The sequence below is a fragment of the Anomaloglossus baeobatrachus genome, unplaced genomic scaffold (genome assembly GCF_048569485.1).
Source record: "Anomaloglossus baeobatrachus isolate aAnoBae1 unplaced genomic scaffold, aAnoBae1.hap1 Scaffold_154, whole genome shotgun sequence".
NCBI classification, from domain to species: Eukaryota; Metazoa; Chordata; class Amphibia; order Anura; family Aromobatidae; genus Anomaloglossus; species Anomaloglossus baeobatrachus.
In genome coordinates, this window is record NW_027441924.1 from 22,272 (window position 1) to 48,813 (window position 26,542).

The 26,542-nt window shown below is 48.0% G+C and overlaps 2 protein-coding genes across 2 annotated transcripts; both read right to left on the reverse strand.

Annotated features, from left to right (window-relative positions):
* Positions 1–329: 329 nt before the first annotated feature.
* On the reverse strand, positions 330–2,627 carry LOC142260652 (uncharacterized). Its single transcript, XM_075332038.1, has 3 exons — positions 2,478–2,627; positions 1,247–1,684; positions 330–1,015 (listed from the first exon to the last, which is right to left on the reverse strand). The coding sequence occupies exons 2-3, from the start codon at positions 1,682–1,684 to the stop codon at positions 428–430; spliced, it is 1,026 nt and encodes a 341-aa protein (XP_075188153.1). The 5' UTR covers positions 2,478–2,627; the 3' UTR covers positions 330–427.
* A 3,123-nt stretch (positions 2,628–5,750) lies between these two features.
* On the reverse strand, positions 5,751–26,542 carry LOC142260647 (uncharacterized). The gene is made up of 6 exons (XM_075332033.1): positions 26,507–26,542; positions 10,271–10,450; positions 10,065–10,188; positions 9,884–9,981; positions 6,105–6,254; positions 5,751–5,975 (listed from the first exon to the last, which is right to left on the reverse strand). The coding sequence occupies exons 1-6, from the start codon at positions 26,540–26,542 to the stop codon at positions 5,751–5,753; spliced, it is 813 nt and encodes a 270-aa protein (XP_075188148.1).

Sequence of the window (26,542 nt, forward strand, 5' to 3'; positions counted from 1 at the left end):
TTTTTTGTTATTGTATCCATATTCATGTGTTATAAAAAATTTGAAATTGATATCTGCTGTTTGGTATGTCTCATTGCATAAAGCAAGTTAACAGCTATCACCACTCACAAACTCACCACTCACAAACATCATATTACATGTAGGCATCTGTATAGATGCACCAATCCCATTATCCACGAGGGGGGTGACTAGGCTTTACTGGTTGTTTGCTGTACATGAGTGTGTGGGTTGTGTGGTGGTATGCCAATGAGGGTGGAGTATGGTACAATCTCTGTAACTACCGTGTTTTGCCAGGGCATCACAACCATATGCTGAATTAAGTAACGCAGGCAGCAAGATTGAAACAACATAAATTTATTATTACAATGAAAATATAACAATCAATTGAAATTAATTTCAAATAACAAAACAACAACAATAACAAAATTTAGTGGCCGTCTTCATATTGGTGGACATATTCAGGCCGGGTGGGAGATGACAGTTGGCTTAAAAATGAATCATTTGAATACCTGGGATAATGTGGGGGGGGAAACTGTGGGGGGGGATACTGTGGGGGGGGATACTGTGGGGGGTGGTCAAGCTGCAAGCGTGGTGGATGCATCCTGTTCGGTGTACTTTGCAGGGGCTGGCGAGGAATCCATGTATTAGAATCATGGGACTGGTTCTTCTTGCATATCGTGTCATTGTCATCCAGTTCTCCTCGGCCTGCCTTTCTTAGGACTTCCAACATCAGTCTTTCGGCTTGCTCCCTCTGTGTGGAATCCAATTTGCAGAGTCTGTCCGATGCAAATGCGGCAAAGCTATCCACTGGAGTGCTTTTTGGCTGTGATAGCAGTTGGGTTGCCAAAGAATAAAATTCAGCGGATGTCACAGGGGTGTTGGCCTTCTTTTTGCGTAACTGTCTTCGCCGCATTTCACCAGAGGGTGCAGGTGCCTCATTATCCTCCACAATAGGCTCGCTCGATGTGGTGGGGTTCTCATTCAATTGGGGCCTCACCATATCTGTCTGAGGGTTCTGCGGGAACAGAAAAATAAATGTTAATTAAAAGTCATACATTAATAGTTAGTAAATTTAATTAAAGTGTGACAAAATTGTATTGGAGTGTACTTATCTGAACTGGAAGGGATAACATTTCCAAACTGCACAATAAATCATGGCAACAATAAGTTACTATTTTGTGTTCCTCAATGGCATGTACATAAAAAGTTTGAATACTATGTAACGTGAAGCAAATAAGGTACTTACATCTACAACAGCGGAGGTGTTGTCATCGATCGGGATGTCATCGTTTTCAATGTCTGCTTCCAGGTCTACGTTTCTTTGGTAGGAGCTTTCCATCATTCGTGGTAGCTCCTGGTCCCTTGTGAATTCCAGGAGATTGAAATACCACAAGGGAGAAACATATACCTGGTCAGTGCCGGCCCCTGACTTTTTTGATTTGTCCACCTTATTTGCTTCTTTCTTATATACAGTCCTCAAGCCTTGGATCTTCTTTTTTACTACTTTGACATCCACCGCCTCGCCTCCACTGTGTTTTTTAAAAAGATCCACCAGTTGGGCATAGGCGGCTTGTTTTTTTATTCTGTCTGAATATTCTGTGGATTTGATTCTCCACAAGCAGGGCAGTGATTGATACAAATCCAACAGCTCACGCACAAAGTCTTCTTTGTTATAATAAGCCATCTGAAATAAAGAATGAAAAATTTATATGTAAACATAAAAGAAGTTGCAATAAACCGATCACAATTTTTGGTTATGGTGTGGCAGAGACTAAAATGGCCGCCCCTATGTGTGGCAGAAACACAAAATGGCGGCTGTAGCTGAGAGACAAAAGATGAAAAAAATCCAGCACTCAAAGCATTCAACTGAAATTGTTTTATATTTTATTCATGGATCTGTGTAATTATTAAAGACGTTTCGGTCATCCGACCTTCATCAGTTTACACAGAAAAGGTTCTGTAGACAGTATGTGACATTGACTGCAGACCGGGACGGGCAGCTTTTTCCTCTGGTCCAGCTTTTTCATATATTTCTACAGAACCTTTTATGCGTAAACTGATGAAGGTCGGATGACGGAAACGTCTTTAATAATTACAGAGATCCATGAATAAAATATAAAACAATTTCAGTTAAATGCTTTGAGTGCTGGATTTTTTTCATTTTTTGATCTGGGGTGGGACCCTATCCAAGCACCAGCGACTATAGAAGGAGTGCCACATTTCTATATTTTATTTAATGAGAGACAAAAGAGCCAGCAATGCTAGGATAGGACACATTACAAACAGCACTATGGAGAGACCCCTCTTTAAAAGGCATTATACACGCACAGATAAAAGCCAGCAACTTTAACTCACATAATAACTATTAACATATATCTAACAGCAATCAACTCACATAATAAATATTAACATATATCTTAACAGCAAGAACATTATTCAAAAAAAAGCCCACCCCCCCAACAAGAAAAAAGACCTACCTTTTCAAAGAAGTGTATATCAATGTAGAATCCAAGCGGAATCGAAAATACGATCTCACCGACACTCGACAGCACTGCAAGGATACTCCAGGTGCAACTGCGGCTTCGATCCGAAAAACACACCAACAAAGCGACCGGGTACAATGGACGAAGGAATCAGGGTGGAGACGCAGGTTCTATCTCAAAGCAAAGCGCAAAAGAAGTGACAAAGGGTGGACGCGATCCAAAATTTAACCGCTAGATACGCCCCCTGCATGCCCAATCAGAACGCAGTATTGGCCGCCAATGAAAGCGGAGGGGGGTATGGAAAAGGCGACGCAAATGTGACTCACTGCATAATGGGATTGGAATCGTTAACATAGTAGCTGTGTGACAGGGTCCTTATCAATCAGAGCGGAGGGGGTGGAAAAGGCGACGCCCGCCCGGCCGCCCAATCAGAACGCAGTATTGGCCGCCAAAGAAAGCGGAGGAGGGTATGGAAAAGGCGACGCAAATGCACGCCTACGTGACTCACTGCATAATGGGATTGGAATCGTTAACATAGTAGCTGTGTGACAGGGTCCTTATCAATCAGAGCGGAGGGGGTGGAAAAGGCGACGCCCGCCCGGCCGCCCAATCAGAACGCAGTATTGGCCGCCAAAGAAAGCGGAGGAGGGTATGGAAAAGGCGACGCAAATGCACGCCTACGTGACTCACTGCATAATGGGATTGGAATCGTTAACATAGTAGCTGTGTGACAGGGTCCTTATCAATCAGAGCGGAGGGGGTGGAAAAGGCGACGCCCGCCCGGCCGCCCAATCAGAACGCAGTATTGGCCGCCAATGAAAGCGGAAAAGGCGACACAAATGCACGCCTACGTGACTCACTGCATTTTACTACGCCCCTAATGGGATTGGAATCGTTAACATAGTAGCTGTGTGACAGGGTCCCAGCGATTTCAAAGATCGTTATACGGGACGCATGCTCGTTCATAAACTCGTTATGTGTGACACCCAACATGCGATTTCAACAACGACTCATAAACGATCCAGAAAGTGTGACGTAGTAGCGATCTCGTTCACGATCTCGTTATGTGTGACTGGACCTTTATACTCCTGCAATTAAGAGGCCTTTGGTCACATAACGTGATGTCAAAAAGGTTCTTAAGCAGTCCTATAATCGGCATATAAACACTGGGGCCACTAGGAAAATGGGGGCCCTGGGAAATTGTCCTGTTTGCTCTCCCTTACACCTAATACCAGTCCACCATGCCAGCCTGTCTTCTGTTCAGTTCTTTTAGACTCCTGCAATTAAGAGACCTTTGGTTACATCATGTCACATGACTTCATCAAAGGTCCTTAACCCCTTAACGACCGCGGGCCGTAAAATTACGTCCTAAATGACATAGTGTTACTGCCCGCGGTCCTCCGGCGGCAGCATGCCGCGATCGGCACACATATCAGCTGATTTTCACAGCTGAGATGTGTGCCTGCTAGGCACGAGCAGAATCGTTATCTGCTCGTGCCGATTAACCCCTTATATGGCGCTGTCAATACATGACAGCGCCATTATAAGCACGATTGCGGTAATATTTTCCTTACCGCCCGATACCGGAAGTCACGTGACTCCCGATAGTTGTCATGGTAGCACAGGGTCATGTGATGACTCCTGTACTACACCTGACTTGGTTTCACTTTCGCTGTGCCCGGGGCACAGCAAAAGAGAAAGACAGCGTATCTGCTGTTTACAGCCTTGCAGCTGTGATCAGGAGATACTGCAGAGCGATCGGAATGCTGATCGCAATAGCCCCCTAGGGGGACTAGTAAAATAAAAAAAAAAAAGTTAAAAAATAAGTTTTAAAAAATTAAAAAAAAACAAAAAAACCTAAAAGTTCAAATCACCCCCCATTCGCCCCATTGAAAATTAAAGGGTTAAAAAAATAAAAAATATACACATATTTGGTATCGCCGCGTTCAGAAACGCCCGATCTATCAAAATATAAAATCAATTAATCTGATCAGTAAACGGCGTAGCGGCAAAAAAATTCCAAACGCCAAAACGACGTTTTTTTGTCGCCACAACTTTTGATCAAAATGCAATAAGAGGCGATCAAAACGTAGCATCTGCGCAAAAATGGTACCGTTAAAAACGTCAGCTCGAGACGCAAAAAATAAGCAGTCATTGAGCCTAAGATCCCGAAAAATGAGAACGCTACGGGTCACGGAATATGGCGTAAAACGTGCGCCACTTTTTTTTGGACAAACTTCCGATTTTTTTTTAACCCCTTATATAAAAGTAAACCTATACATGTTTGGTGTCTACGAACTCGCACTGACCTGAGGCATCACACCCACACATCAGTTTTACCATATAGTGAACACAGTGAATAAAATATCTCAAAAACCATAGTGCTATCGCACTTTTTTTGCAATTTTTCAGCATTTGGAATTTTTTTGCCATTTTCTAGTACACAATATGGTAAAACTGATGGCTTCATTTAAAAGTACAGCTCGTTCCGCAAAAAATGAGCCCTCACATGACCATATTGACTGAAAAATAAAAAAGTTACGTCTCTCAGAAAAAGAATGGCGAAAAAAAAAACGGAAAGCGAAAAATCGGCCGGTCGTGAAGGGGTTAAACAATCAACTTCCGAATGCAACTGATGAGGTCCTTAAGAAAGTGGGTTCCTGAGAAATTGCACAGTTTGATTCCTCCTAACACTAGCCCTGACTGTAACTATGGATTATTTTTAGGGAAACAGGATATTCATGAACCCTCTGCAGGTCTTTGAGTTGCCTTCATAACAACATAGAGAAGGCACTAGAAACAAACAGCAGAAGAAGCAAATAAAGTACAGCTGAAAAAAAAACAGAACAGAAAGCCTAAAAATGTAAACACAAACTTAGTGCAGAAAGTACATGAGTAGATATCTCTTACTGGATAGAACTGGAGGAAACACATCCTGAGGAACATCGGGATCTTCTTGTTTACAGTCCTGTGGGAGAAGAGGACGGGGACATCTCTCTGGTGTTGTCCTCTTACTGGATAGATCTGGAGGAGACACATACAGGGACTGAATTCATTCCTTACATACAGATAATTATAGGCCGTGTGTATTTAGTACTGTCTATTACCTGGTGATGTGAGGGGCTGGGGATCCTCCATCATGACGTCCTTGTACAGATCTTTGTGTCCTTCTAAATACTCCCACTCCTCCATGGAGAAATAGACGGTGACGTCCTGACACCTTATAGGAACCTGACACATACAATGATACCGTCACCCCCGATCCCTTCATAGCGTTACTGTATAATGTCCCAGCATTCCCAGCAGTGTCACCTCTCCAGTCAGCAGCTCAATCATCTTGTAGGTGAGTTCTAGGATCTTCTGGTCATTGATGTCCTCATGTATCGGGGGGTGAGGTGGAGGCCCCGTGATTGGGCTCAGGGGTCTTCCCCATCCCTCAGACACAGGGGCCTGACAGCGCTCACTAGAGGTCTTCTTCACTCCTGTGTAATCCTGGTTATGGAGAGACACAGTAATAAATCTCACTCCAGACATTTCCAGAGTCCTCACCTCTCCAGTTCTGTCCATCTGTTATTCCCATAGATAAGAATGATGTAATGTGACGTCATCAGAATCTCTCACCTCTCCAGTAAGCCGGAAGAGGATCTCTAGGGTGAGGTGTAATATCCTCTCCTCCATCTTGTCCCTGTCCATATCCATCCTTGATGGGGCAATTAGGAGAATTTTCTTATATAGAAGATCTCCACTGAGAGGATCCGATATTGTGGGGACCTGAATGGGGAGAAGATGACGTTGTAACATCATAAAGAATCTGGTGTAATAATACAATTACTGGAGATAACCGTTCACTAGATAGGGATGATTGCCGCACTGCCATGAGGAGCCCAGACTAAGGGACACTTTGCCCACTACGACATCGCAGGTGCGATGTCGGTGGGGTCAAATTGAAAGTGACGCACATCCGGCGTCGCAGGCAATATCGTAGTGTGTAAAGCCTTTTTGATACGATTAACGAGCGCAAAATAGACGTAATCGTATCATCGGTGTAGCGTCGGTCATTTCCATAATTTGGAAATGACCGATGTTGTTCCTCGTTCCTGCGGCAGCACACATCGCTGTGTGTGAAGCCGCAGGAGCGAGGAACATCTACCTGCGTCCTGCGGCTCACACCAGCTATGCAGAAGGAAGGAGGTGGGCGGGATGTTTACGTCCCGCTCATCTCCGCCCCTCCGCTTCTATTGGCCGCCTGCCGTGTGACGTCGCTATGATGCCGCACGACCCGCCCCCTTAATAAGGAGGCGGGTCGCTGGCCAGAGCGACGTCGGAGGGCAGGTGAGTGCATGTGAAGCTGGCGTAGCGATAATGTTCACTACACCAGCTATCACCATGATATTGCAGCTGCGACGGGGGCGGGGACTATCGCGCTCGGCATCGCAAGCATCGGCTTGCGATGTCGTAGTGTGCAAAGTGCCCCTTACTCTGCTGCCTCATTACAGTGAATGGATCTTTTGGGGTTTCATCTGAATCATGTCATTTGAAGAATTACAAGTAAACCTGTCATGCTAATAGGTTGAGGAGAAGGGACGTAGCCTCACTGCGCCCTGAACCAGGCTTATCAATAGGGGCATGATTAAGTGCCTACCCAGTCATCACCAGAGCCTCCGAGGTTGGACTTTGCTGCCAGTAGGCACAAGTTACCAATACAGGGCAGTCCCTGGTTGTTGTTTTTCACCAAGAGGCTGTGTATCATGAGAAAGAAGGGGTGGGAACCACTGCCTCTAGGGAAGAACAGGAAGGATAAACCCTGTCACTTACTCTGAGCAACCCTGAGATCCCCGATGTCCCAAGACAGGTTCTTTCCCCTTGTGCAGCAATCACGTGTCTATCGCTGTCTTACCCTAATCACATCCGTGTCTAGTGAGCAGGGCAGGAGGAACATTAGTCCTGCTTTATGATAATGACACAAAAGGAAAACAACAGACAAAGGAAAAAGAAACTGCATTCCCAAACAACAAGTGGTAAAAAAGGGGGATGAAAGAGAAATGAATAAAAAGGGAGATGATCAATGGGAAGACAACAAAGAAAATTTCCAAGCAGCAATCTCCAGGATCAAATTCAAAACAATTTCTCTTTCCATGTCTTTCACCTCCATGCCAGCACCATGGAAAAGTAAGTTATCACTGGCAACTACTGAGGTAAAGTGGTGTGTACTTATACCAAAGGAGAGAGCAAAAATCAAAACAGCTGAGACAACTCAGGATGGTAAGCCAAGAAAGACACAAGGGTCTGCTTAACCCTAGCAGCGCCAGCATGAGGATAGTATGCACAGCTAAGTGGAAGGCAAAGCAGATCCAACTAGTGCTGGCTTGCGCTGTGACCTTCTGACCCATAGGATAGGGGTGACCTCTCTCTGTCTGATAACCTGGTGTTGAAACCCTGATGTAAGTGTTCAGTGTAGAGAACGGGATAAATGTGATCCAAAAGTCAGAGACAGATCGAGAAGTCACATCTATGATCAGCTCTAATCCTGCTGTGGCGCCCCTGAGGCATCAGGCGCCACAGGGTACTGCACCTCAATTAGGGTGTAGTACTTATCCCGGGTCCAAGGAGGGTCGGTACCGATTCCACCAACACACATACACAGAGTTACAATGGGTTGCCCTCCCCAATGGGACCCGTGCCAGGGTCAAGTCACAGTAGGGGGTCACTACAGCAGTTGGGTTTACAGGACGCCATTGCACCAGGGGCTCCCCGATCCACATGAATTGTGACCCAGGGTCAGAGAGAAGCAACCACCAGGGGGAGTCAGGAGCACACAGTGGGAAGAGCAGGTTGAACTAGTAAGAGTAGTGAACCAGCCTGTGGCTGCGGCTGGGGGCAACAGTTTGGGACACACAACACAACTATAAAGGAGGGAACAGCTCTAGACACGGAGCAGAGCGGATGTGCAGCGAGGCAGCTCTGTGGGCCAAGGCGTTTGAACACGGTCGCTGGGGAGAAGCAGGCGGCTGCTTTCACAGGACCGGCGTTGTCGGGGTACAGAACCCTAGGGTAGATATACTTCACGTTCTCTACCAACTCTGAAAGGGTTGCAGGAATGGCTAGAAGAGTCACCGGACCTGTCCCATCGAGTCTGCAGCCAAATAGCATATAGGATCCAGGGCTGAGGTCTTAGACCAGTCCCATATCGGAACCGCGCTATCAGCATACAGAATGGGACACTTTACTGACACCAGGATAGCCAAGTGATTCACGCCACGGGGATCCGATACTTAGCGCAACAAAGGAGGAAGGGCTCATAGACTGACATACACCAGATCTGACCTTCCACGGAATAGGCATTGGCGGAGAACGGTACTCTGGGGCAGCGCCTGAACTACCAGTGAGTAAAAGGCCTGGAACTGCAGCCCCTGTCTCTGCCTCTCCTTTTCCGGCGCCCAGCGCTGCGGCGCCAACGGGGACCATTGTGAAGATGTAATTTACCCTCTCACTGTATATGCTGTGATACTATGTCATGATATGCATATTTCCCTGATTGTATTAGTTGTAATTCATGTATTTCCTTGGGGGAGCTACTGATCTCAATGTGTCTCTCTCATACAATTGTAGTCTTGGCATCTAATGTGATTATGTAAATAGCCTGTCCTCTTCTTTCCAGAGTTGTGTATCTAATCTGTAATTGAATTGGCCAGTGAAGGAATAGTCATTGTTCTGCACAGCAGGGGATCCCTTCATCTACTGTGGCTGGCAGACATATAGGAGCCCTGTGATGGACCAAACCATTGATGATAGGATGTGTGACCCCCACCCCCTGAACATGGTGGGCTGGTCAAGGAGCACAGACAATGCATTTCCCTTTTTGTAACTTCAGAGTGAGCTGAAACTTGAAGGGAGCAGGAGATCCAGCCTGTGTGGCTGTGGACACGGACGGAGCTAGGCCTGTGTGGCGGCCCGTGGGATTGTGTGGAACTCTTTGGACTACTGTAAGGACGATTGCTTTGTAATCCGGTCCGAGGATTGTCGGGAAGGGCCCCCGAATCTGTTTTACGTGGACTTATCGTGTGCTGTTCCAGTGTTCTTGTGAATAAACCTGTTGGATCGTTCCTCGGCCTGTTGTCTCTCCTTGCTCTGCTGTACACCCCGTCACAGAACTGCAGCCCCTGTCTCTGCCTCTCCTTTTCCGGCGCCCAGCGCTGCGGCGCCAACGGGGACCATCACCACCCCCGTCCGTCCTCAGTCATCCTCCCCGGGGCAACCCCGCTCCACCTGTGATGAGCGATACCATCCCAGCGGCGACCTTCACCACCAGCCCCAGAAAGGGTAAAACAAGACTGAGCACAAGACCTTCACAGCCGTCTACACATCATAGGGAGATTTCATGGCACCTTCTCTCCATCTACCTGATGATCCTGAGGAACATTGGGAGCTTCTTGTTTACAGTCCTGTGGGAGAAGAGGACGGGGACATCTCTCTGGTGTTGTCCTCTTACTGGATAGACCTGGAGGAGACACATAAAGGGACTGAATTCATTCCTTACATACAGATAATTATAGGCCGTGTGTATTTAGTCCTGTCTATTACCTGGTAATGTGAGGGGCTGGGGAACCTCCATCATGACGTCCTTGTACAGATCTCTGTGTCCTTCTAAATACTCCCACTCCTCCATGGAGAAATAGACGGTGACGTCCTGACACCTTATAGGAACCTGACACATACAATGATACCGTCACCCCCTGATCCCTTCATAGCGTTACTGTATAATGTCCCAGCATTCCCAGCAGTGTCACCTCTCCAGTCAGCAGCTCAATCATCTTGTAGGTGAGTTCTAGGATCTTCTGGTCATTGATGTCCTCATGTATCGGGGGGTGAGGTGGAGGCCCCGTGATTGGGCTCAGGGGTCTTCCCCATCCCTCAGACACAGGGGCCTGACAGCGCTCACTAGAGGTCTTCTTCACTACTGTGTAATCCTGGTTATGGAGAGACACAGTAATAAATCTCACTCCAGACATTTCCAGAGTCCTCACCTCTCCAGTTCTGTCCATCTGTTATTCCCATAGATAAGAATGATGTAATGTGACGTCATCAGAATCTCTCACCTCTCCAGTAAGCCGGAAGAGGATCTCTAGGGTGAGGTGTAATATCCTCTCCGCCATCTTGTCCCTGTCCATATCCATCCTTCACGGGGCAATCAGGAGAATTCTCTTCTATAGAAGATCTCCACTAAGAGGATCCGATATTGTAGAGACCTGAATGGGAAGGAGATGAGCCGATATGTAAAATTAATGGAGATAATAAGGCTATGTGCGCACTAGAAATGTGAAGTTTCTCAAGAAAATTTCTTGAGAAACTTCTGCCAGTGAAAGATTTCCGGACCTGCGGAAAAAATCCGCACCAAATCCGCATGCGGTTTTGCCGCGGATTTGCCGCGGATTTACCGCAGGTTTGTCCCTGCAATAAATAATAAAGATAATCGATAGACAGATAATGGATAGAGGGAAAGATGGATAGATGAATAGATAGATAGATAGAGGGATAGATAGATAGATGAATAGATGAATAGATAGATAGATAGAGGGATAGATGGATAGATAGATAGATAGATAGATAGATGAGAAAAACCTATATAATGTTCCACCTCCCTGAATTTTCTAAGCTGGCACCCTTTAGTGACTTTCATGTGGCACTAAAGGGTGCTTAGCCTTGTATTTAGCCATAAAATAAATAAATAATTAAAAAAAAACGACGTGAGGTCCCCCCATTTTATGTAGCCAGCTAGGGTAAAGCAGACGGCTGCAGCCTGCAGACCACCGCTGGCAGCTTCACCTTGGCTGATAATCCAAAACAGTGGGCACCCCACGCTGTTATTTTAAATTATATAAATAATTTAAAACAAAAAACGTGCGGTCCCCCCCATATTGGATCACCAGCCAAGGTAAAGCGGACAGCTGGGGTCTGATATTCTCAGACTAGGGAGGTCCACTGTTATTGGACACTCCCCAGCCTAAAAATAGCAGGCCACAGCCGCCCCAGAAGTGGCGCATCCATTAGACGTGCCAATCCTGGCGCTTTGCCCCAGCTCATCCCGCGCCCTGGAGCGTTGGCAAACGGGGTAATATATGGGGTTGATGCCAGATGTGTAATGTCACCTGGCATCAAGCCCTGGGGTTGGTGAGGTCAGGCGTCTATCAGATACCCGACATCACCAACCCAGTCAGTAATAATTAAAAAAAATACAACAGATAAAGTTTTATTTGAAAAAACACTCCCCAAAACATTCCCTCTTTAACCAATTTATTGAAAAGAGCACAATCAATTCCACGTCCGGCGTAATCCAATAAGGGGGGGGGGCACGGAGATCCATACCATAGTCGCTGTCCCAGTCAATGAAGAACAGAATGTTCCCCATTGGCTGGGAGAGCAATGCAGTGACCTGAGCTAACATCAATAGGTCAGCTCAGGTCACTGCAGGGGATGACGAGCGCTGCCATCAGGAGCATAGATGAGATCATTACCTTCTGTGATCATCTCCTGTACTGCTGACGTCAGCGCTGTCACTGGCTTCTATGCCCGCCGCGTTGTCAGAAGTATCGCGAGAGCCCGTGACGTCACCGCTAGTGACAGTCTCGGTCCGCTCGCGAGACGGGCATAGACAGCAGTGACAGCGCTGACGTCAGGAGGCAGGAGATCGTCACAGCAGGTAATGATCTCACCTCCTGACAGCAGCGATCGTCATCCCCGCGGCTCCCAGCACTGCAGGATGTCAGTGTCTGCCTGCGCTGCCGCGTGACAGGCTGCTGACACTGCGGGCAGACACTGACACTGCAGTGCAGGCAGCCGCGAGGCCGGAGCAGGACACAGACTGCACGGGCACCTGGAGGTCGCACGGAAGCGCTTCTGTGCGGCGTCCAGGCAGTGTGACGTCTGTGTCCTGCTCCGCTTCCTGGCATAATGACATCGCTTCCTGCAAAACCGCAGGCAGCGATGAGCATTCCCGCAGGTAATTCGCGGCTATTCCGGTGGTATACCGCACATCATTGCTACCTGCGGAATACCCCCGGAATACCGCAGGTACCTGCGGAAATTAATGGACATGCACATTTTCTCAAGAAAGTTTCTCGAGAAAATTTTCTCAAGAAATTTTCTTGAGAAAAATCCGCACAGTGCGCACAGCTATTTTTTTTTCTCATTGAATTTCATGGGAAATGTCTGCACAAAGATTGCAGACATTTCTCAAGAAATTTCCGGGGCAAATCCGCGGGTAAATCCGCAGGTAAAAAGCTCTAGTGCGCACATAGCCTAAGGGAGGAAATATCATTTGGGCAGTAAAAAAAATGTCAACATGAAATGAAGTAGCAAAACCGACCCATAAAAGTATTGCACCTAAAATGGTATCAATGAAAACGTCGGCTCATCAAGGAAAAAACAAGTCCGCACTCAACTACGATGTCGGAAAATGAAGACACACTTATTATGTTTGGGGTTTTTTGTTTTTTTTTTTTACAAAAGTCTGATTTATATTTACTTCTAGAGATGAGTGAACCTGGAGTTCGATGTTCGGTATAAACTCAGACTTCTCCAAGATAGTAAAGTTCAGGTTTGGCGTTCGGGGGCTTTACGTATGGAAACCACTCTCATGTTATCAGATGTATTGTGCACCAAGAAATAAAACTGAAAAAACTCGCCGCCCCCCGGAAGTGATCTGTTTATGGCTGCATGTGGGCGGAGACCCGAACTGCCAATCAGTGACTTCAAATAAACTTCAGGTCAAGTCCAAGTCCAGAACCGATCTTTACAAATGTTCAGCTGGACCAGCAGAAGCCGAACGTCCACGGGTCCGCTCATCTCTAGTCACCACTGAGATAATAAGAAATGTCTGATATTGCCGTAATCACACTGACCTGGAGAATCACGCTGACCGCTCACTGCCAGCACATCGAGAAAGGAGTAAAAACAATGATGGAATTATTATTTTTTCACCATTTCACCGCACTTGGAATTTTTACTTAATTTCCAGTAGATTTTATGGTAAAATTAAAAGCTATGAGTCATTTAAAAAAAAAAAACGAAAAAAACAACAACTATCCTTTATACAGCAATGTGAGTGGTAAAATAAAAGACCCGCACAGCTACACACAATCATGTATCAACGGAGGGGAAATCCGTCCATCTCTACATAAGGCACAGACGGTTTATTACTGCCTCTGCCTTCTCTGTCACTGTATACACAGCTCTGCGGTGCAATGCAGCGGGAATGGTGAGGGACCTGACAGTGACACAGATCTCTGTGTGAGAGGCTATGCATCAACAGAACTTGCCAACTGTAATTGTTTGGGGTCTGGTGAGTGCAAGTATTTTTTTGGGGGGGATATTTGCTTTCTTTTGGTGGTGTCTGCTTTCTTTGATAAAACTCCTGCTGTATTCTTTAACTTTTTTAGATGTTTGAACAATTCATTATGGAACCACAACCAAGGTGTATTTTTGGAGTAGGGCTTATATTTTAAGTATACTCAAAAATCCTACTAGTGCTTATTTTCAGGGTACGTCTTATTTTCGAGGAAACAGGGTAGAAAGAGCTGATGGTGCCTCCTCCCCCATACACAGAGGATATGGTCACCGCTGAGACATTATATCAGCCCCAGGTGCAAGGGAAGTAAGAAAAAAATATAAATAAATACTGAACTGACCCCCCCCCCCTTCCAAACGTGTGACATATAGGAAAATACCACTGTCCGTCCAAATCTCTGTTATTAGCCCCGACCAGATAAAAAACAGTCATATATACAAAATAAGAAGTGTTACTAAATAGCTATGAAATATGTAAATGTGATCACAGATATATATTGAGACGGCGTCCAGCTTTCAGTCATAGGGGTGGCAACGATGTGGTTTTAGTCACTGCTCAGTATACCGCGCTCTCGACACTGACTGACAGCAGGTTCCAATGCTCAGCGGCTGTCAGTCAGTGTAGGGCAGGGTATATATGTGGTAATAACAGACATTTCCCTTATATTCAAACTGGCATCGCTCGACATCAGACACAATGCTGAAGTTGGTTTCTTAATCATCCAGTTTCTTATTCGAGGCTGAAGTTGGTTTATTTATTTTTTTTAGTTTTTATTTTTTGTTTTTTTTTTTACAGGTTTAAGAAAAAACATTAAAAAAAATCACAATAATAAAATACAATACAGTGCGGAGCCCTGATGTGAATACACTTAAAAGCAGCAAAAAAAAGTATCAAACTGGCACAAAATGGGCATCAAAGGGACATCAAAGCTCTTTATTCACAAGGGTAACAGGAAAAAATGCACCATACAATTTATAGTGCAGCTTTTCCTGAGTACACACATACCTCATACAGTTAGGTCCAGAAATATTTGGACAGTGACACAAGTTTTGTTATTTTAGCTGTTTACAAAAACATGTTCAGAAATACAATTATATATATAATATGGGCTGAAAGTGCACACTCCCAGCTGCAATATGAGAGTTTTCACATCCAAATCGGAGAAAGGGTTTAGGAATCATAGCTCTGTAATGCATAGCCTCCTCTTTTTCAAGGGACCAAAAGTAATTGGACAAGGGAGTCTAAGGGCTGCAATTAACTCTGAAGGCGTCTCCCTCGTTAACCTGTAATCAATGAAGTAGTTAAAAGGTCTGGGGTTGATTACAGGTGTGTGGTTTTGCATTTGGAAGCTGTTGCTGTGACCAGACAACATGCGGTCTAAGGAACTCTCAACTGAGGTGAACCAGAACATCCTGAGGCTGAAAAAAAGAAAAAAAACCATCAGAGAGATAGCAGACATGCTTGGAATAGCAAAATCAACAGTCGGGTACATTCTGAGAAAAAAGGAATTGACTGGTGAGCTTGGGAACTCAAAAAGGCCTGGGCGTCCACGGATGACAACAGTGGTGGACGATCGCCGCATACTTTCTTTGGTGAAGAAGAACCCGTTCACAACATCAACTGAAGTCCAGAACACTCTCAGTGAAGTAGGTGTATCTGTCTCTAAGACAACAGTAAAGAGAAGACTCCATGAAAGTAAATACAAAGGGTTCACATCTAGATGCAAACCATTCATCAATTGCAAAAATAGACAGGCCAGAGTTAAAGTTGCTGAAAAACATCTCATGAAGCCAGCTCAGTTCTGGAAAAGTATTCTATGGACAGATGAGACAAAGATCAACCTGTACCAGAATGATGGGAAGAAAAAAGTTTGGAGAAGAAAGGGAACGGCACATGATCCAAGGCATACCACATCCTCTGTAAAACATGGTGGAGGCAACGTGATGGCATGGGCATGCATGGCTTTCAATGGCACTGGGTCACTTGTGTTTATTGATGACATAACAGCAGACAAGAGTAGCCGGATGAATTCTGAAGTGTACCGGGATATACTTTCAGCCCAGATTCAGCCAAATGCCGCAAAGTTGATCGGACGGCGCTTCATAGTACAGATGGACAATGACCCCAAGCATACAGCCAAAGCTACCCAGGAGTTCATGAGTGCAAAAAAGTGGAACATTCTGCAATGGCCAAGTCAATCACCAGATCTTAACCCAATTGAGCATGCATTTCACTTGCTCAAATCCAGACTTAAGACGGAAAGACCCACAAACAAGCAAGACCTGAAGGCTGCGGCTGTAAAGGCCTGGCAAAGCATTAAGAAGGAGGAAACCCAGCGTTTGGTGATGTCCATGGGTTCCAGACTTAAGGCAGTGATTGCCTCCAAAGGATTTGCAACAAAATATTGAAAATAAAAATATTTTGTTTGGGTTTGGTTTATTTGTCCAATTACTTTTGACCTCCTAAAATGTGGAGTGTTTGTAAAGAAATGTGTACAATTCCTACAATTTCTATCAGATATTTTTGTTCAAACCTTCGAATTAAACGTTACAATCTGCACTTGAATTCTGTTGTAGAGATTTCATTTCAAATCCAATGTGGCGGCATGCAGAGCCCAACTCGCGAAAATTGTGTCACTGTCCAAATATTTCTGGACCTAACTGTATGTGCTGGAAATCAAATGTTTGGGTGCACGACAGGGCTCGGAAGGGAAGGAGCGCCATTTGCCTGTAAAATTGGCTGGATTCATTAGCGAATGCCATGTCGCATTTGGAGCTCCTGAGCTGCCTAAACAGTGGAGCTCCATCAAAAGTGATCACATTTTGGAAACTAGACCTCTCAAGGATTTTATCCACGGGTATAGTGAGCATTTTGAACCCACAGGTACTTTATAGAATTTGATAATCTAAAGCCCACTTTACACGTTGCAATTAGTTGTACAATCGCATTTGCGATGTGACACGCCCAGGTTGCATACGGGATCTTATGAGATTGCACGTTGGTCGTTCATTTGCTGTCACACGTGCGTTAGTAGTCTATGTTAAATTGATCAATTTTGTGTGCGATCCTTTAGATCATGTGTTCCGTGACGTATGTGTGACGCCCTGGCACAGCCAGGTTGTCACAGAAAGAGTTAATCCTCCTTGGTAATCTGATCTCACACTGGTGCAGCCAGACAAAGCACAGCCCCCAGTGTAAGAGAAAAGCAGAGGAGAGGGGAGGGGCTGGAGCAGAGAGTGTGTGGAGGGCAGACAGGACAGAAGTCTGAAGTTGTAGCTCCCAGGCTGGGAGTGAAGCGTGCTCCAAAAAGGCCGGGACAGGCCGTAGTGAGGAAGGGGCCAGAACAGGTAGCCGGAGCAGGGCGGTGGCCCCTCGGTACCTGGGTACCCGGATCACTACAGGGGAGTGAAGTCCCCGTTCCCGGCTGAGGAGAAAGAGGAAGAGAGTGGAGAGAAAGGCACTTGGCTGCAGGGAAGAACAACAAGGGCTGCTGCACCGTGTGTGGGACACTAACACCCCCGTACCGAAGGCTGCGGACACCGGCAATTCCTAGTTTACCAGTGACTCCGTGTGACTTTCTTGTGAGTACACCCGTGCCCTCGGGCACCGCACTGCAGCACTGCGCCCTGCTCCCTGCATACCCCATCACCGGGCCCCGGGACAACCAACCCCCTACCCACGGAGGGGGGAAATAACATCTAGCTGCTCCATACCATCGCTCCCGGGATCCCCGTCCAAAGCAGCGGTGGTGTTTCAAAATCACCACAACCGTGGGTGGCGTCACGGACAATCTCCCTTACCCAAATCCCCTTTTACTGTGGAGCCTGGGATCACAGACCGGGTCACGCCACCGTGATACCCGCAGAAGTGACTCTGTGGCCCGGATCTGAGTACCCCTGGTCCCCGGGCGACACATATGCATTGGGCACCTTTTTTTTTTTTTATTTATTGACTTGCCAAGCGTGTGTATGTGTAGGGATGCGTTTTTACTATGTCATCTGCCGTTCAGCTCTGCTACATGGCCGCTGACAGCAGCCACAGACAGCCATGTAGCAGAGCTGAATGGCAGATGACAGCAGACACAGACAGAGCCACACTGTCAGAATGAACTCGGGTGAACTTCACCCGACTTCATTGTCATGCTGCGGCTCTGTCTGTGCCGCATCCTGATTAGCGGTCACCAGTGAAGGACTCACCGGTGACCGCTAATCTCCTAAATTACTGAAGTTAGCAGCCCTCTCTCATACTCACCAATCCCCGATCCCCGGCGCTGCACGGCGTTCACACTGCTCCGGCGGCTTTTACTGTTTTGAAAAAGCCGGCCGCCCATTAAACAATCTCGTATTCCCTGCTTTCCCCGCCCACCGGCGCCTATGATTGGTTACAGTGAGACACGCCCCCACGCTGAGTGACAGGTGTCACACTGCACCCAATCACAGCAGCCGGTGGGCGTGTCTATACTGTGCAGTGAAATAAATAATTAAATAATTAAAAAAAACGGCGTGCGGTTCCCCCCAATTTTAAAACCAGCCAGATAAAGCCATACGGCTGAAGGCTGGTATTCTCAGGATGGGGAGCTCCACGTTATGGGGAGCCCCCCAGCCTAACAATATCAGCCAACAGCCGCCCAGAATTGCCGCATACATTATATGCGACAGTTCTGGGACTGTACCCGGCTCTTCCCGATTTACCCTGGTGCGTTGGCAAATCGGGGTAATAAGGAGTTATTGGCAGCCCATAGCTGCCAATAAGTCCTAGATTAATCATGTCAGGCGTCTATGAGACACCCTCCATGATTAATCTGTAAGTTACAGTAAATAAACACACACACCCGAAAAAATCATTTATTAGAAATAAAAAACACAAACATATACCCTGGTTCACCACTTTAATCAGCCCCAAAAAGCCCTCCTTGTCCGGCGTAATCCAGGATGCTCCAGCGTCGCATCCAGCGCTGCTGCATGGAGGTGCCCGGAGCTGCAGCAGACACCGCCGCTCCGGTCACCTCCACGCAGGTAATGAAGACAGCCGTGCGATCAGCTGAGCTGTCAGTGAGGTTACCCGCTGTCACTGGATCCAGCGGTGGCCGCGGGTAACCTCAGTGACAGCTCAGCTGATCGCGCTACTCACCGCCGCTCCTCTCACCTCAACGCAGCAACTGAGGTGAGTAGCGCGATCAGCTGCTGTCACTGAGGTTACCCGCGGCCACCGCTGGATCCAGTGACAGCGGGTAACCTCAGTGACAGCTCAGCTGATCGCGCGGCTGTCTTCATTAGCTGTGTGGAGGTGACCGGAGCAGCTGTGTCTGCTGCAGCTCCGGTCACCTCCATGCAGCAGCGCTGGAAGCGACGCTGCATCATCCTGGATTACGCCGGACAAGGAGGGCTTTTTGGGGCTGATTAAAGTGGTGAACCAGGGTATATGTTTGTGTTTTTTATTTCTAATAAAGGATTTTTTCGGGTGTGTGTGTTTATTTACTGTAATTTACAGATTAATCATGGAGGGTGTCTCATAGACGCCTGACATGAATAATCTAGGACTTATTGGCAGCTATGGGCTGCCAATAACTCCTTATTACCCCGATTTGCCAACGCACCAGGGTAAATCGGGAAGAGCCTGGTACAGTCCCAGAACTGTCGCATATAATGTATGCGGCAATTCTGGGCGGCTGTTGGCTGATATTGTTAGGCTGGGGGGCTCCCCATAACGTGGAGCTCCCCATCCTGAGAATACCAGCCTTCAGCCGTATGGCTTTATCTGGCTGGTTTTAAAATTGGGGGGAACCGCACGCCGTTTTTTTTAATTATTTAATTATTTATTTCACTGCACAGTATAGACACGCCCACCGGCTGCTGTGATTGGGTGCAGTGTGACACCTGTCACTCAGCGTGGGGGCGTGTCTCACTGTAACCAATCATAGGCGCCGGTGGGTGGGGAAAGCAGGGAATACGAGATTGTTTAATGGGCGGCCGGCTTTTTCAAAACAGTAAAAGCCGCCGGAGCAGTGTGAATGCCGTGCAGCGCCGCGCCGGTGATCGGGGATCGGTGAGTATATGAGAGAGGGGGATAGACTGACATGGACAGAGAGTGAGGGACAGAGATAGTGACGGACTGACAGAGATTAGTGAATGACAGACATTGTGAGGCGCTTCAGAATGCAGCTTTTCAGCTGCGCTCTGAAGCGGACCTTTTTTAAGCTGCGGTGCAGAGCGCACACCTGCGCACATAGCATCAGACACCAAAATCGTATGAGGGATGTCACACGTTACAATTCACTAGGTTCGTGCAACAAAACGCTCAATTCTAGAGAAAGATACGATGTGTTTGCGATCAACGGTTTTTCGTTCAATCCTGATCGCACGTAGGTGTCACACGCAGATACCTCACAAACGATGCCGGATGTGCGTCACAACTTGACCCCAACGACGGATTGTGAGATATATTGAAGCGTGTGTAGCGGGCTTTAGGTTGTCATATTGAAAATTTTCATTTTTTTTTCACAAAAATGTTGCTTTAGCACCAAATTTCTCACTTTTTCAAGCGGCAACACCAAAATGTGGACCCCACAGTTTGTAATCCAATTTCTTATGAGCACAGTGATACCCAACATGTGGCTAAAAACCTCTGTTTTACAAACGGGAGTGCTCATAACAGAAGGAGCACCATGTGAATTTTGGAAAAATTGAAAAAAATTGCGGGCACCATGTCGCATTTTCAGGACCCCTAAGCAACCTGTACAGCAGAAACCCCCACAAGTGACCCCATTTTGAAAACTAGACCCTCAAGGATTTCATTCGAGGGTATAGTGAGCATTTTGAACCCACAGGTACTTCACAAAAGTGTTGCTGTAGTGCCAAATTTCTCACTTTTAGGTATGTGCCCATGACTCAGCGACACTGTATCTAGACGCAATGTCATCTTTCGTACAGAGATGCGAGTATTGTCCACTGGAGAACGCAGCTGCCCGAGCCCACGATCCAGGTTCAGGCTGCTGAGGACTTTAGCTCTATTTTCTCTTTGGATGCAACTCTCGTCTCCACAGCATAAATTGACATCCTGAGGCTCAGGAAGCCGCGCCGCAGGTCAGTTTATGCTAAGGAAAAAAACAAGCAGAGTGGGCAGGAGATTTCCAAAAATCCTTCCATTGCGCTTGTACTGCACAGCGCAGCATTTTGGACGCAGCGAAAAGACTGTGTCCAAAACGCTGCAAACACTGATCGTGGACACATAGCCTAAAAAGCTAGGATGGATGGATAGACAAACACATATATAATGTCCCACCCCCCAGCATAATCTAAGCTGGCACCCTTTAGTGACTTTCATGTGGCAGTGAAGGGTGTTTACCTTATATTTAGCCAAAAAATAAATAATAAAAAAGAACCTATGTGGGTTCCCCCAATTTTTGATAGCCAGCTAGGGTAAAGCAGATGGCTGAAGCCTGCAGATCACAGTTGGCAGCTTCACCTCGGCTGGTGATCCAAAACAGAGGGTACCCAACGCTATTTTTTTAAAATTATTGATAAATAATTAAAAAAAAAAAAAAAAAAAACATGCGTTCCCCCCAAATTGGATCACCAGCCAAGGTAGAGCTGACAGCTGGCGTCTGGTATTCTCAGGGTGGGAAGGGCCATGGTTATTTGGCCCTTCCCAGCCTAAAAATAGCAGGCTGCAGCCGTCCCAGCAGTGGCTCATCTATTAGATGTCCAGTCCTGGTACGTCACTCTGGCTCATCCCGTTGCCCTGGTGCGGTGGCAAACAGGGTAATAAATGGGGTTGATACTGGCTGTGAAATGTCACCTGGCATCAAGCCCTGGGGCTAGAACCGCTCTGCGCATGCAGCCGATATTTTTCACAGGATGAGTAGGGATCGCGGCGAGGACGGAGCAGCAGCTGGTATCAGGAGACCGGGGGAGGACCAGGGAGTGACAGGGGGTGACTTAGCTGCACCTGGGGAGGACCAGGGAGTGACAGGGAATGACTTAGCTGGACCTGGGGAGGACGTTTCTGTCACATGTGACAGAAATCAGAGGAGGAGGATGAATGCAGCGTGCAGCCACCATCTTAGATGATCAGTATGGGGAGGGGAATGGGGGGCACTTTGGCCACACTGGGGACCGGGGGAGGGGATTTATCTCCATCTGACATGTCTGATCAAGCAGTGCTGGCTCCTCCCTTTCTAATATGAAAATGTGCCTGATCAAGAACCGGAGTAAACTGGTCTGGAACTGGACATAAAGGGGTTAATGATAATGATGCTGACCCCCAAAATAATAGAGACCCTGCACCTACCTCCACCTGCAGAGCCGCACACTAGATATATAATACCCTGCACCTACCTCCACCTGCAGAGCCGCACACTAGATATATAATACCCTGCACCTACCTCCACCTGCAGAGCCGCACACTAGATATATAATACCCTGCACCTACCTCCACCTGCAGAGCCGCACACTAGATATATAATACCCTGCACCTACCTCCTCCTGCAGAGCCGCACACTAGATATATAATACCCTGCACCTACCTCCACCTGCAGAGCCGCACACTAGATATATAATACCCTGCACCTACCTCCACCTGCAGAGCCGCGCACTAGATATATAATACCCTGCACCTACCTCCACCTGCAGAGCCGCACACTAGATATATAATACCCTGCACCTACCTCCACCTGCAGAGCCGCACACTAGATATATAATACCCTGCACCTACCTCCACCTGCAGAGCCGCGCACTAGATATATAATACCCTGCACCTACCTCCACCTGCAGAGCCGCACACTAGATATATAATACCCTGCACCTACCTCCACCTGCAGAGCCGCACACTAGATATATAATACCCTGCACCTACCTCCACCTGCAGAGCCGCACACTAGATATATAATACCCTGCACCTACCTCCTCCTGCAGAGCCGCACACTAGATATATAATACCCTGCACCTACCTCCACCTGCAGAGCCGCACACTAGATATATAATACCCTGCACCTACCTCCACCTGCAGAGCCGCACACTAGATATATAATAACCTGCACCTACCTCCACCTGCAGAGCCGCACACTAGATATATAATAACCTGCACCTACCTCCACCTGCAGAGCCGCACACTAGATATATAATACCCTGCACCTACCTCCACCTGCAGAGCCGCACACTAGATATATAATACCCTGCACCTACCTCCACCTGCAGAGCCGCACACTAGATATATAATACCCTGCACCTACCTCCACCTGCAGAGCCGCACACTAGATATATAATACCCTGCACCTACCTCCACCTGCAGAGCCGCACACTAGATATATAATACCCTGCACCTACCTCCACCTGCAGAGCCGCACACTAGATATATAATACCCTGCACCTACCTCCACCTGCAGAGCCGCACACCAGATATATAATACCCTGCACCTACCTCCACCTGCAGAGCCGCACACTAGATATATAATACCCTGCACCTACCTCCACCTGCAGAGCCGCACACTAGATATATAATACCCTGCACCTACCTCCACCTGCAGAGCCGCACACTAGATATATAATACCCTGCACCTACCTCCACCTGCAGAGCCGCACACTAGATATATAATACCCTGCACCTACCTCCACCTGCAGAGCCGCACACTAGATATATAATACCCTGGACCCTTCTCCACCTGCAGAGCCGCACACTAGATATATAATACCCTGCACCTACCTCCACCTGCAGAGCCGCACACTAGATATATAATACCCCGCACCTACCTCCACCTGCAGAGCCGCACACTAGATATATAATACCCTGCACCTACCTCCACCTGCAGAGCCGCACACTAGATATATAATACCCTGCACCTACCTCCACCTGCAGAGCCGCACACTAGATATATAATACCCTGCACCTACCTCCACCTGCAGAGCCGCACACTAGATATATAATACCCTGCACCTACCTCCACCTGCAGAGCCGCACACTAGATATATAATACCCTGCACCTACCTCCACCTGCAGAGCCGCACACTAGATATATAATACCCTGCACCTACCTCCTCCTGCAGAGCCGCACACTAGATATATAATACCCTGCACCTACCTCCACCTGCAGAGCCGCACACTAGATATATAATACCCTGCACCTACCTCCACCTGCAGAGCCGCACACTAGATATATAATACCCTGCACCTACCTCCACCTGCAGAGCCGCACACTAGATATATAATACCCTGCACCTACCTCCACCTGCAGAGCCGCACACTAGATATATAATACCCTGCACCTACCTCCTCCTGCAGAGCCGCGCACTAGATATATAATACCCTGCACCTACCTCCACCTGCAGAGCCGCACACTAGATATATAATACCCTGCACCTACCTCCACCTGCAGAGCCGCGCACTAGATATATAATACCCTGCACCTACCTCCACCTGCAGAGCCGCACACTAGATATATAATACCCTGCACCTACCTCCACCTGCAGAGCCGCACACTAGATATATGGCTGCTCTGTGCTTACAGGACCTGTGATGATGTCACATGGAGGGGAGGAGTCAGGGTCACATGATCAGCTCCTCAGTGTATGCAGGACTCTGCTGTGCTGGTTGTCATGGTGCTGGATGAGGGGAAGTTTATGTGTGGGGTCAGTAGGGGTTTACAGTGTGGATGTAGCAGAGCCGGTGTGTACGAGGTGTAAGGAGCGGAGCCGTGTGTGTACGAGGTGTACGGAGCAGAGCCGCGTGTGTACGAGGTGTACGGAGCGGAGCCGTGTGTGTACGAGGTGTACGGAGCAGAGCCGCGTGTGTACGAGGTGTACGGAGCAGAGCCGCGTGTGTACGAGGTGTACGGAGCGGAGCCGTGTGTGTACGAGGTGTACGGAGCAGAGCCGCGTGTGTACGAGGTGTACAGAGCGGAGCCGCGTGTGTAGGAGGTGTACGGAGCGGAGCCGCGTGTGTAGGAGGTGTACGGAGCGGAGCCGTGTGTGTACGAGGTGCACGGAGCAGAGCCGCGTGTGTACGAGGTGTACGGAGCAGAGCCGCGTGTGTACGAGGTGTACGGAGCAGAGCCGCGTGTGTACGAGGTGTACGGAGCGGAGCCGTGTGTACGAGTTGTACGGAGCGGAGCCGTGTGTACGAGTTGTACGGAGCGGAGCCGCGTGTGTACGAGGTGTACGGAGCGGAGCCGCGTGTGTACTAGGTGTACGGAGCGGAGCCGCGTGTGTACGAGGTGTACGGAGCGGAGCCGCGTTTGTGCGAGGTGTACGGAGCGGAGCCGCGTGTGTACGAGGTGTACGGAGCGGAGCCGCGTGTGTGCGAGGTGTACGGAGCGGAGCCGCGTGTGTGCGAGGTGTACGGAGCGGAGCCGCGTGTGTGCGAGGTGTACGGAGCGGAGCCGCGTGTGTGCGAGGTGTACGGAGCGGAGCCGCGTGTGTGCGAGGTGTACGGAGCGGAGCCGCGTGTGTGCGAGGTGTACGGAGCGGAGCCGCGTGTGTGCGAGGTGTACGGAGCGGAGCCGTGTATGTACGAGGTGTACGGAGCGGAGCCGTGTGTGTACAAGGTGTACGGAGCGGAGCCGTGTGTGTACGAGGTGAACACATATTCCTTATAAACAGGTGTATTTTTTATTCCCTATGGTAGATAGGTGGGGAATGAACATGGAATATATGTAGATTACAGGAGAGTGAACATATATTTCATGCATAAACGTGTATAATATTTTCCATGTGCTTCTAATGTGGGGAATGAACATGAATGAATATATGTAGATCACAGCGGAATGAACATTTATCCCATATAAACAGGTACCGTATTTTTCGCTTCAAAAGACGCACCTGATTTTAAGACACACCCCCAAATTTGGTGAAGGAATAGAGAATTTTTTTTGTAATAAATGGGGTCTATCTTATAATGCCAGTGTCCATCTAACAAATCATATAGAGTGTATGTCCCTCATAGCCCCTCATCCTAAAATTAGCCCCCTTAATCTGGATATGGCCACCTTATATTGAATATAGCCCCCTTGTGCTGGCACACGTCCCCCAGTAATGCCACATGTCCCCTATTGCTGGCACACGTTCCCTATGGCTGGCACACGTCCTCTATGGCTGGCACACGGCCCCTATGGCTGGCACACGGCCTCTATGGCTGGCACATGGCCCCCTGTGGCTGGCACACGGCCCCCAGTGATGCCACATGTCTTCTATTGCTGCCACACGTCCCCTATGGCTGGCACACGTCCACTATGGCTGGCACATGTCCCCTATGGCTGGAACACGTCCACTATGGCTGGCACATGTCCCCTATGGCTGGAACACATCCTCTATGGCTGGCACACGTCCTCTATGGCTGGCACACGTCCTCTATGGCTGGCACACGGCCCCTATGGCTGGCACACGGCCCCCAGTGATGCCACATGTCTTCTATTGCTGCCACACGTCCACTATGGCTGGCACACGTCCCCTATGGCTGGAACACGTCCTCTATGGCTGGCACATGGCCCCTATGGCTGGCACACGGCCCCCTGTGGCTGGCACACATCCTCTATGTTTGGCACACGGCCCCTATGGCTGGCACACGGCCCCTATGGCTGGCACACGGCCCCCTGTGGCTGGCACATGGCCCCCTGTGGCTGGCACACGGCCCCCTGTGTTAGATATCGCCCCCATGCTGCTGCTTTTAGAAAAATAAACTCTTTCCTTACCTTCTCCAGCACTGTCCTCTCTGTGTCTCCCTCCAT

Bases quoted from the DNA above. Each gene is read 5' to 3' on its own strand.
- LOC142260652 (XM_075332038.1), bottom strand. From the start codon at position 1,684: ATGGCTTATTATAACAAAGAAGACTTTGTGCGTGAGCTGTTGGATTTG. The intron at 1,016-1,246 runs GTAAGTACCTTA...CTGTTCCCGCAG, and splicing joins ACACCTCCGCTGTTGTAGAT to AACCCTCAGACAGATATGGT.
- LOC142260647 (XM_075332033.1), bottom strand. From the start codon at position 26,542: ATGGAGGGAGACACAGAGAGGACAGTGCTGGAGAAG. The intron at 10,189-10,270 runs GTGACACTGCTG...TGTATGTGTCAG, and splicing joins TTGAGCTGCTGACTGGAGAG to GTTCCTATAAGGTGTCAGGA. The intron at 6,255-9,883 runs GTAGATGGAGAG...CTCCCCATTCAG, and splicing joins ATGTTCCTCAGGATCATCAG to GTCCCCACAATATCGGATCC.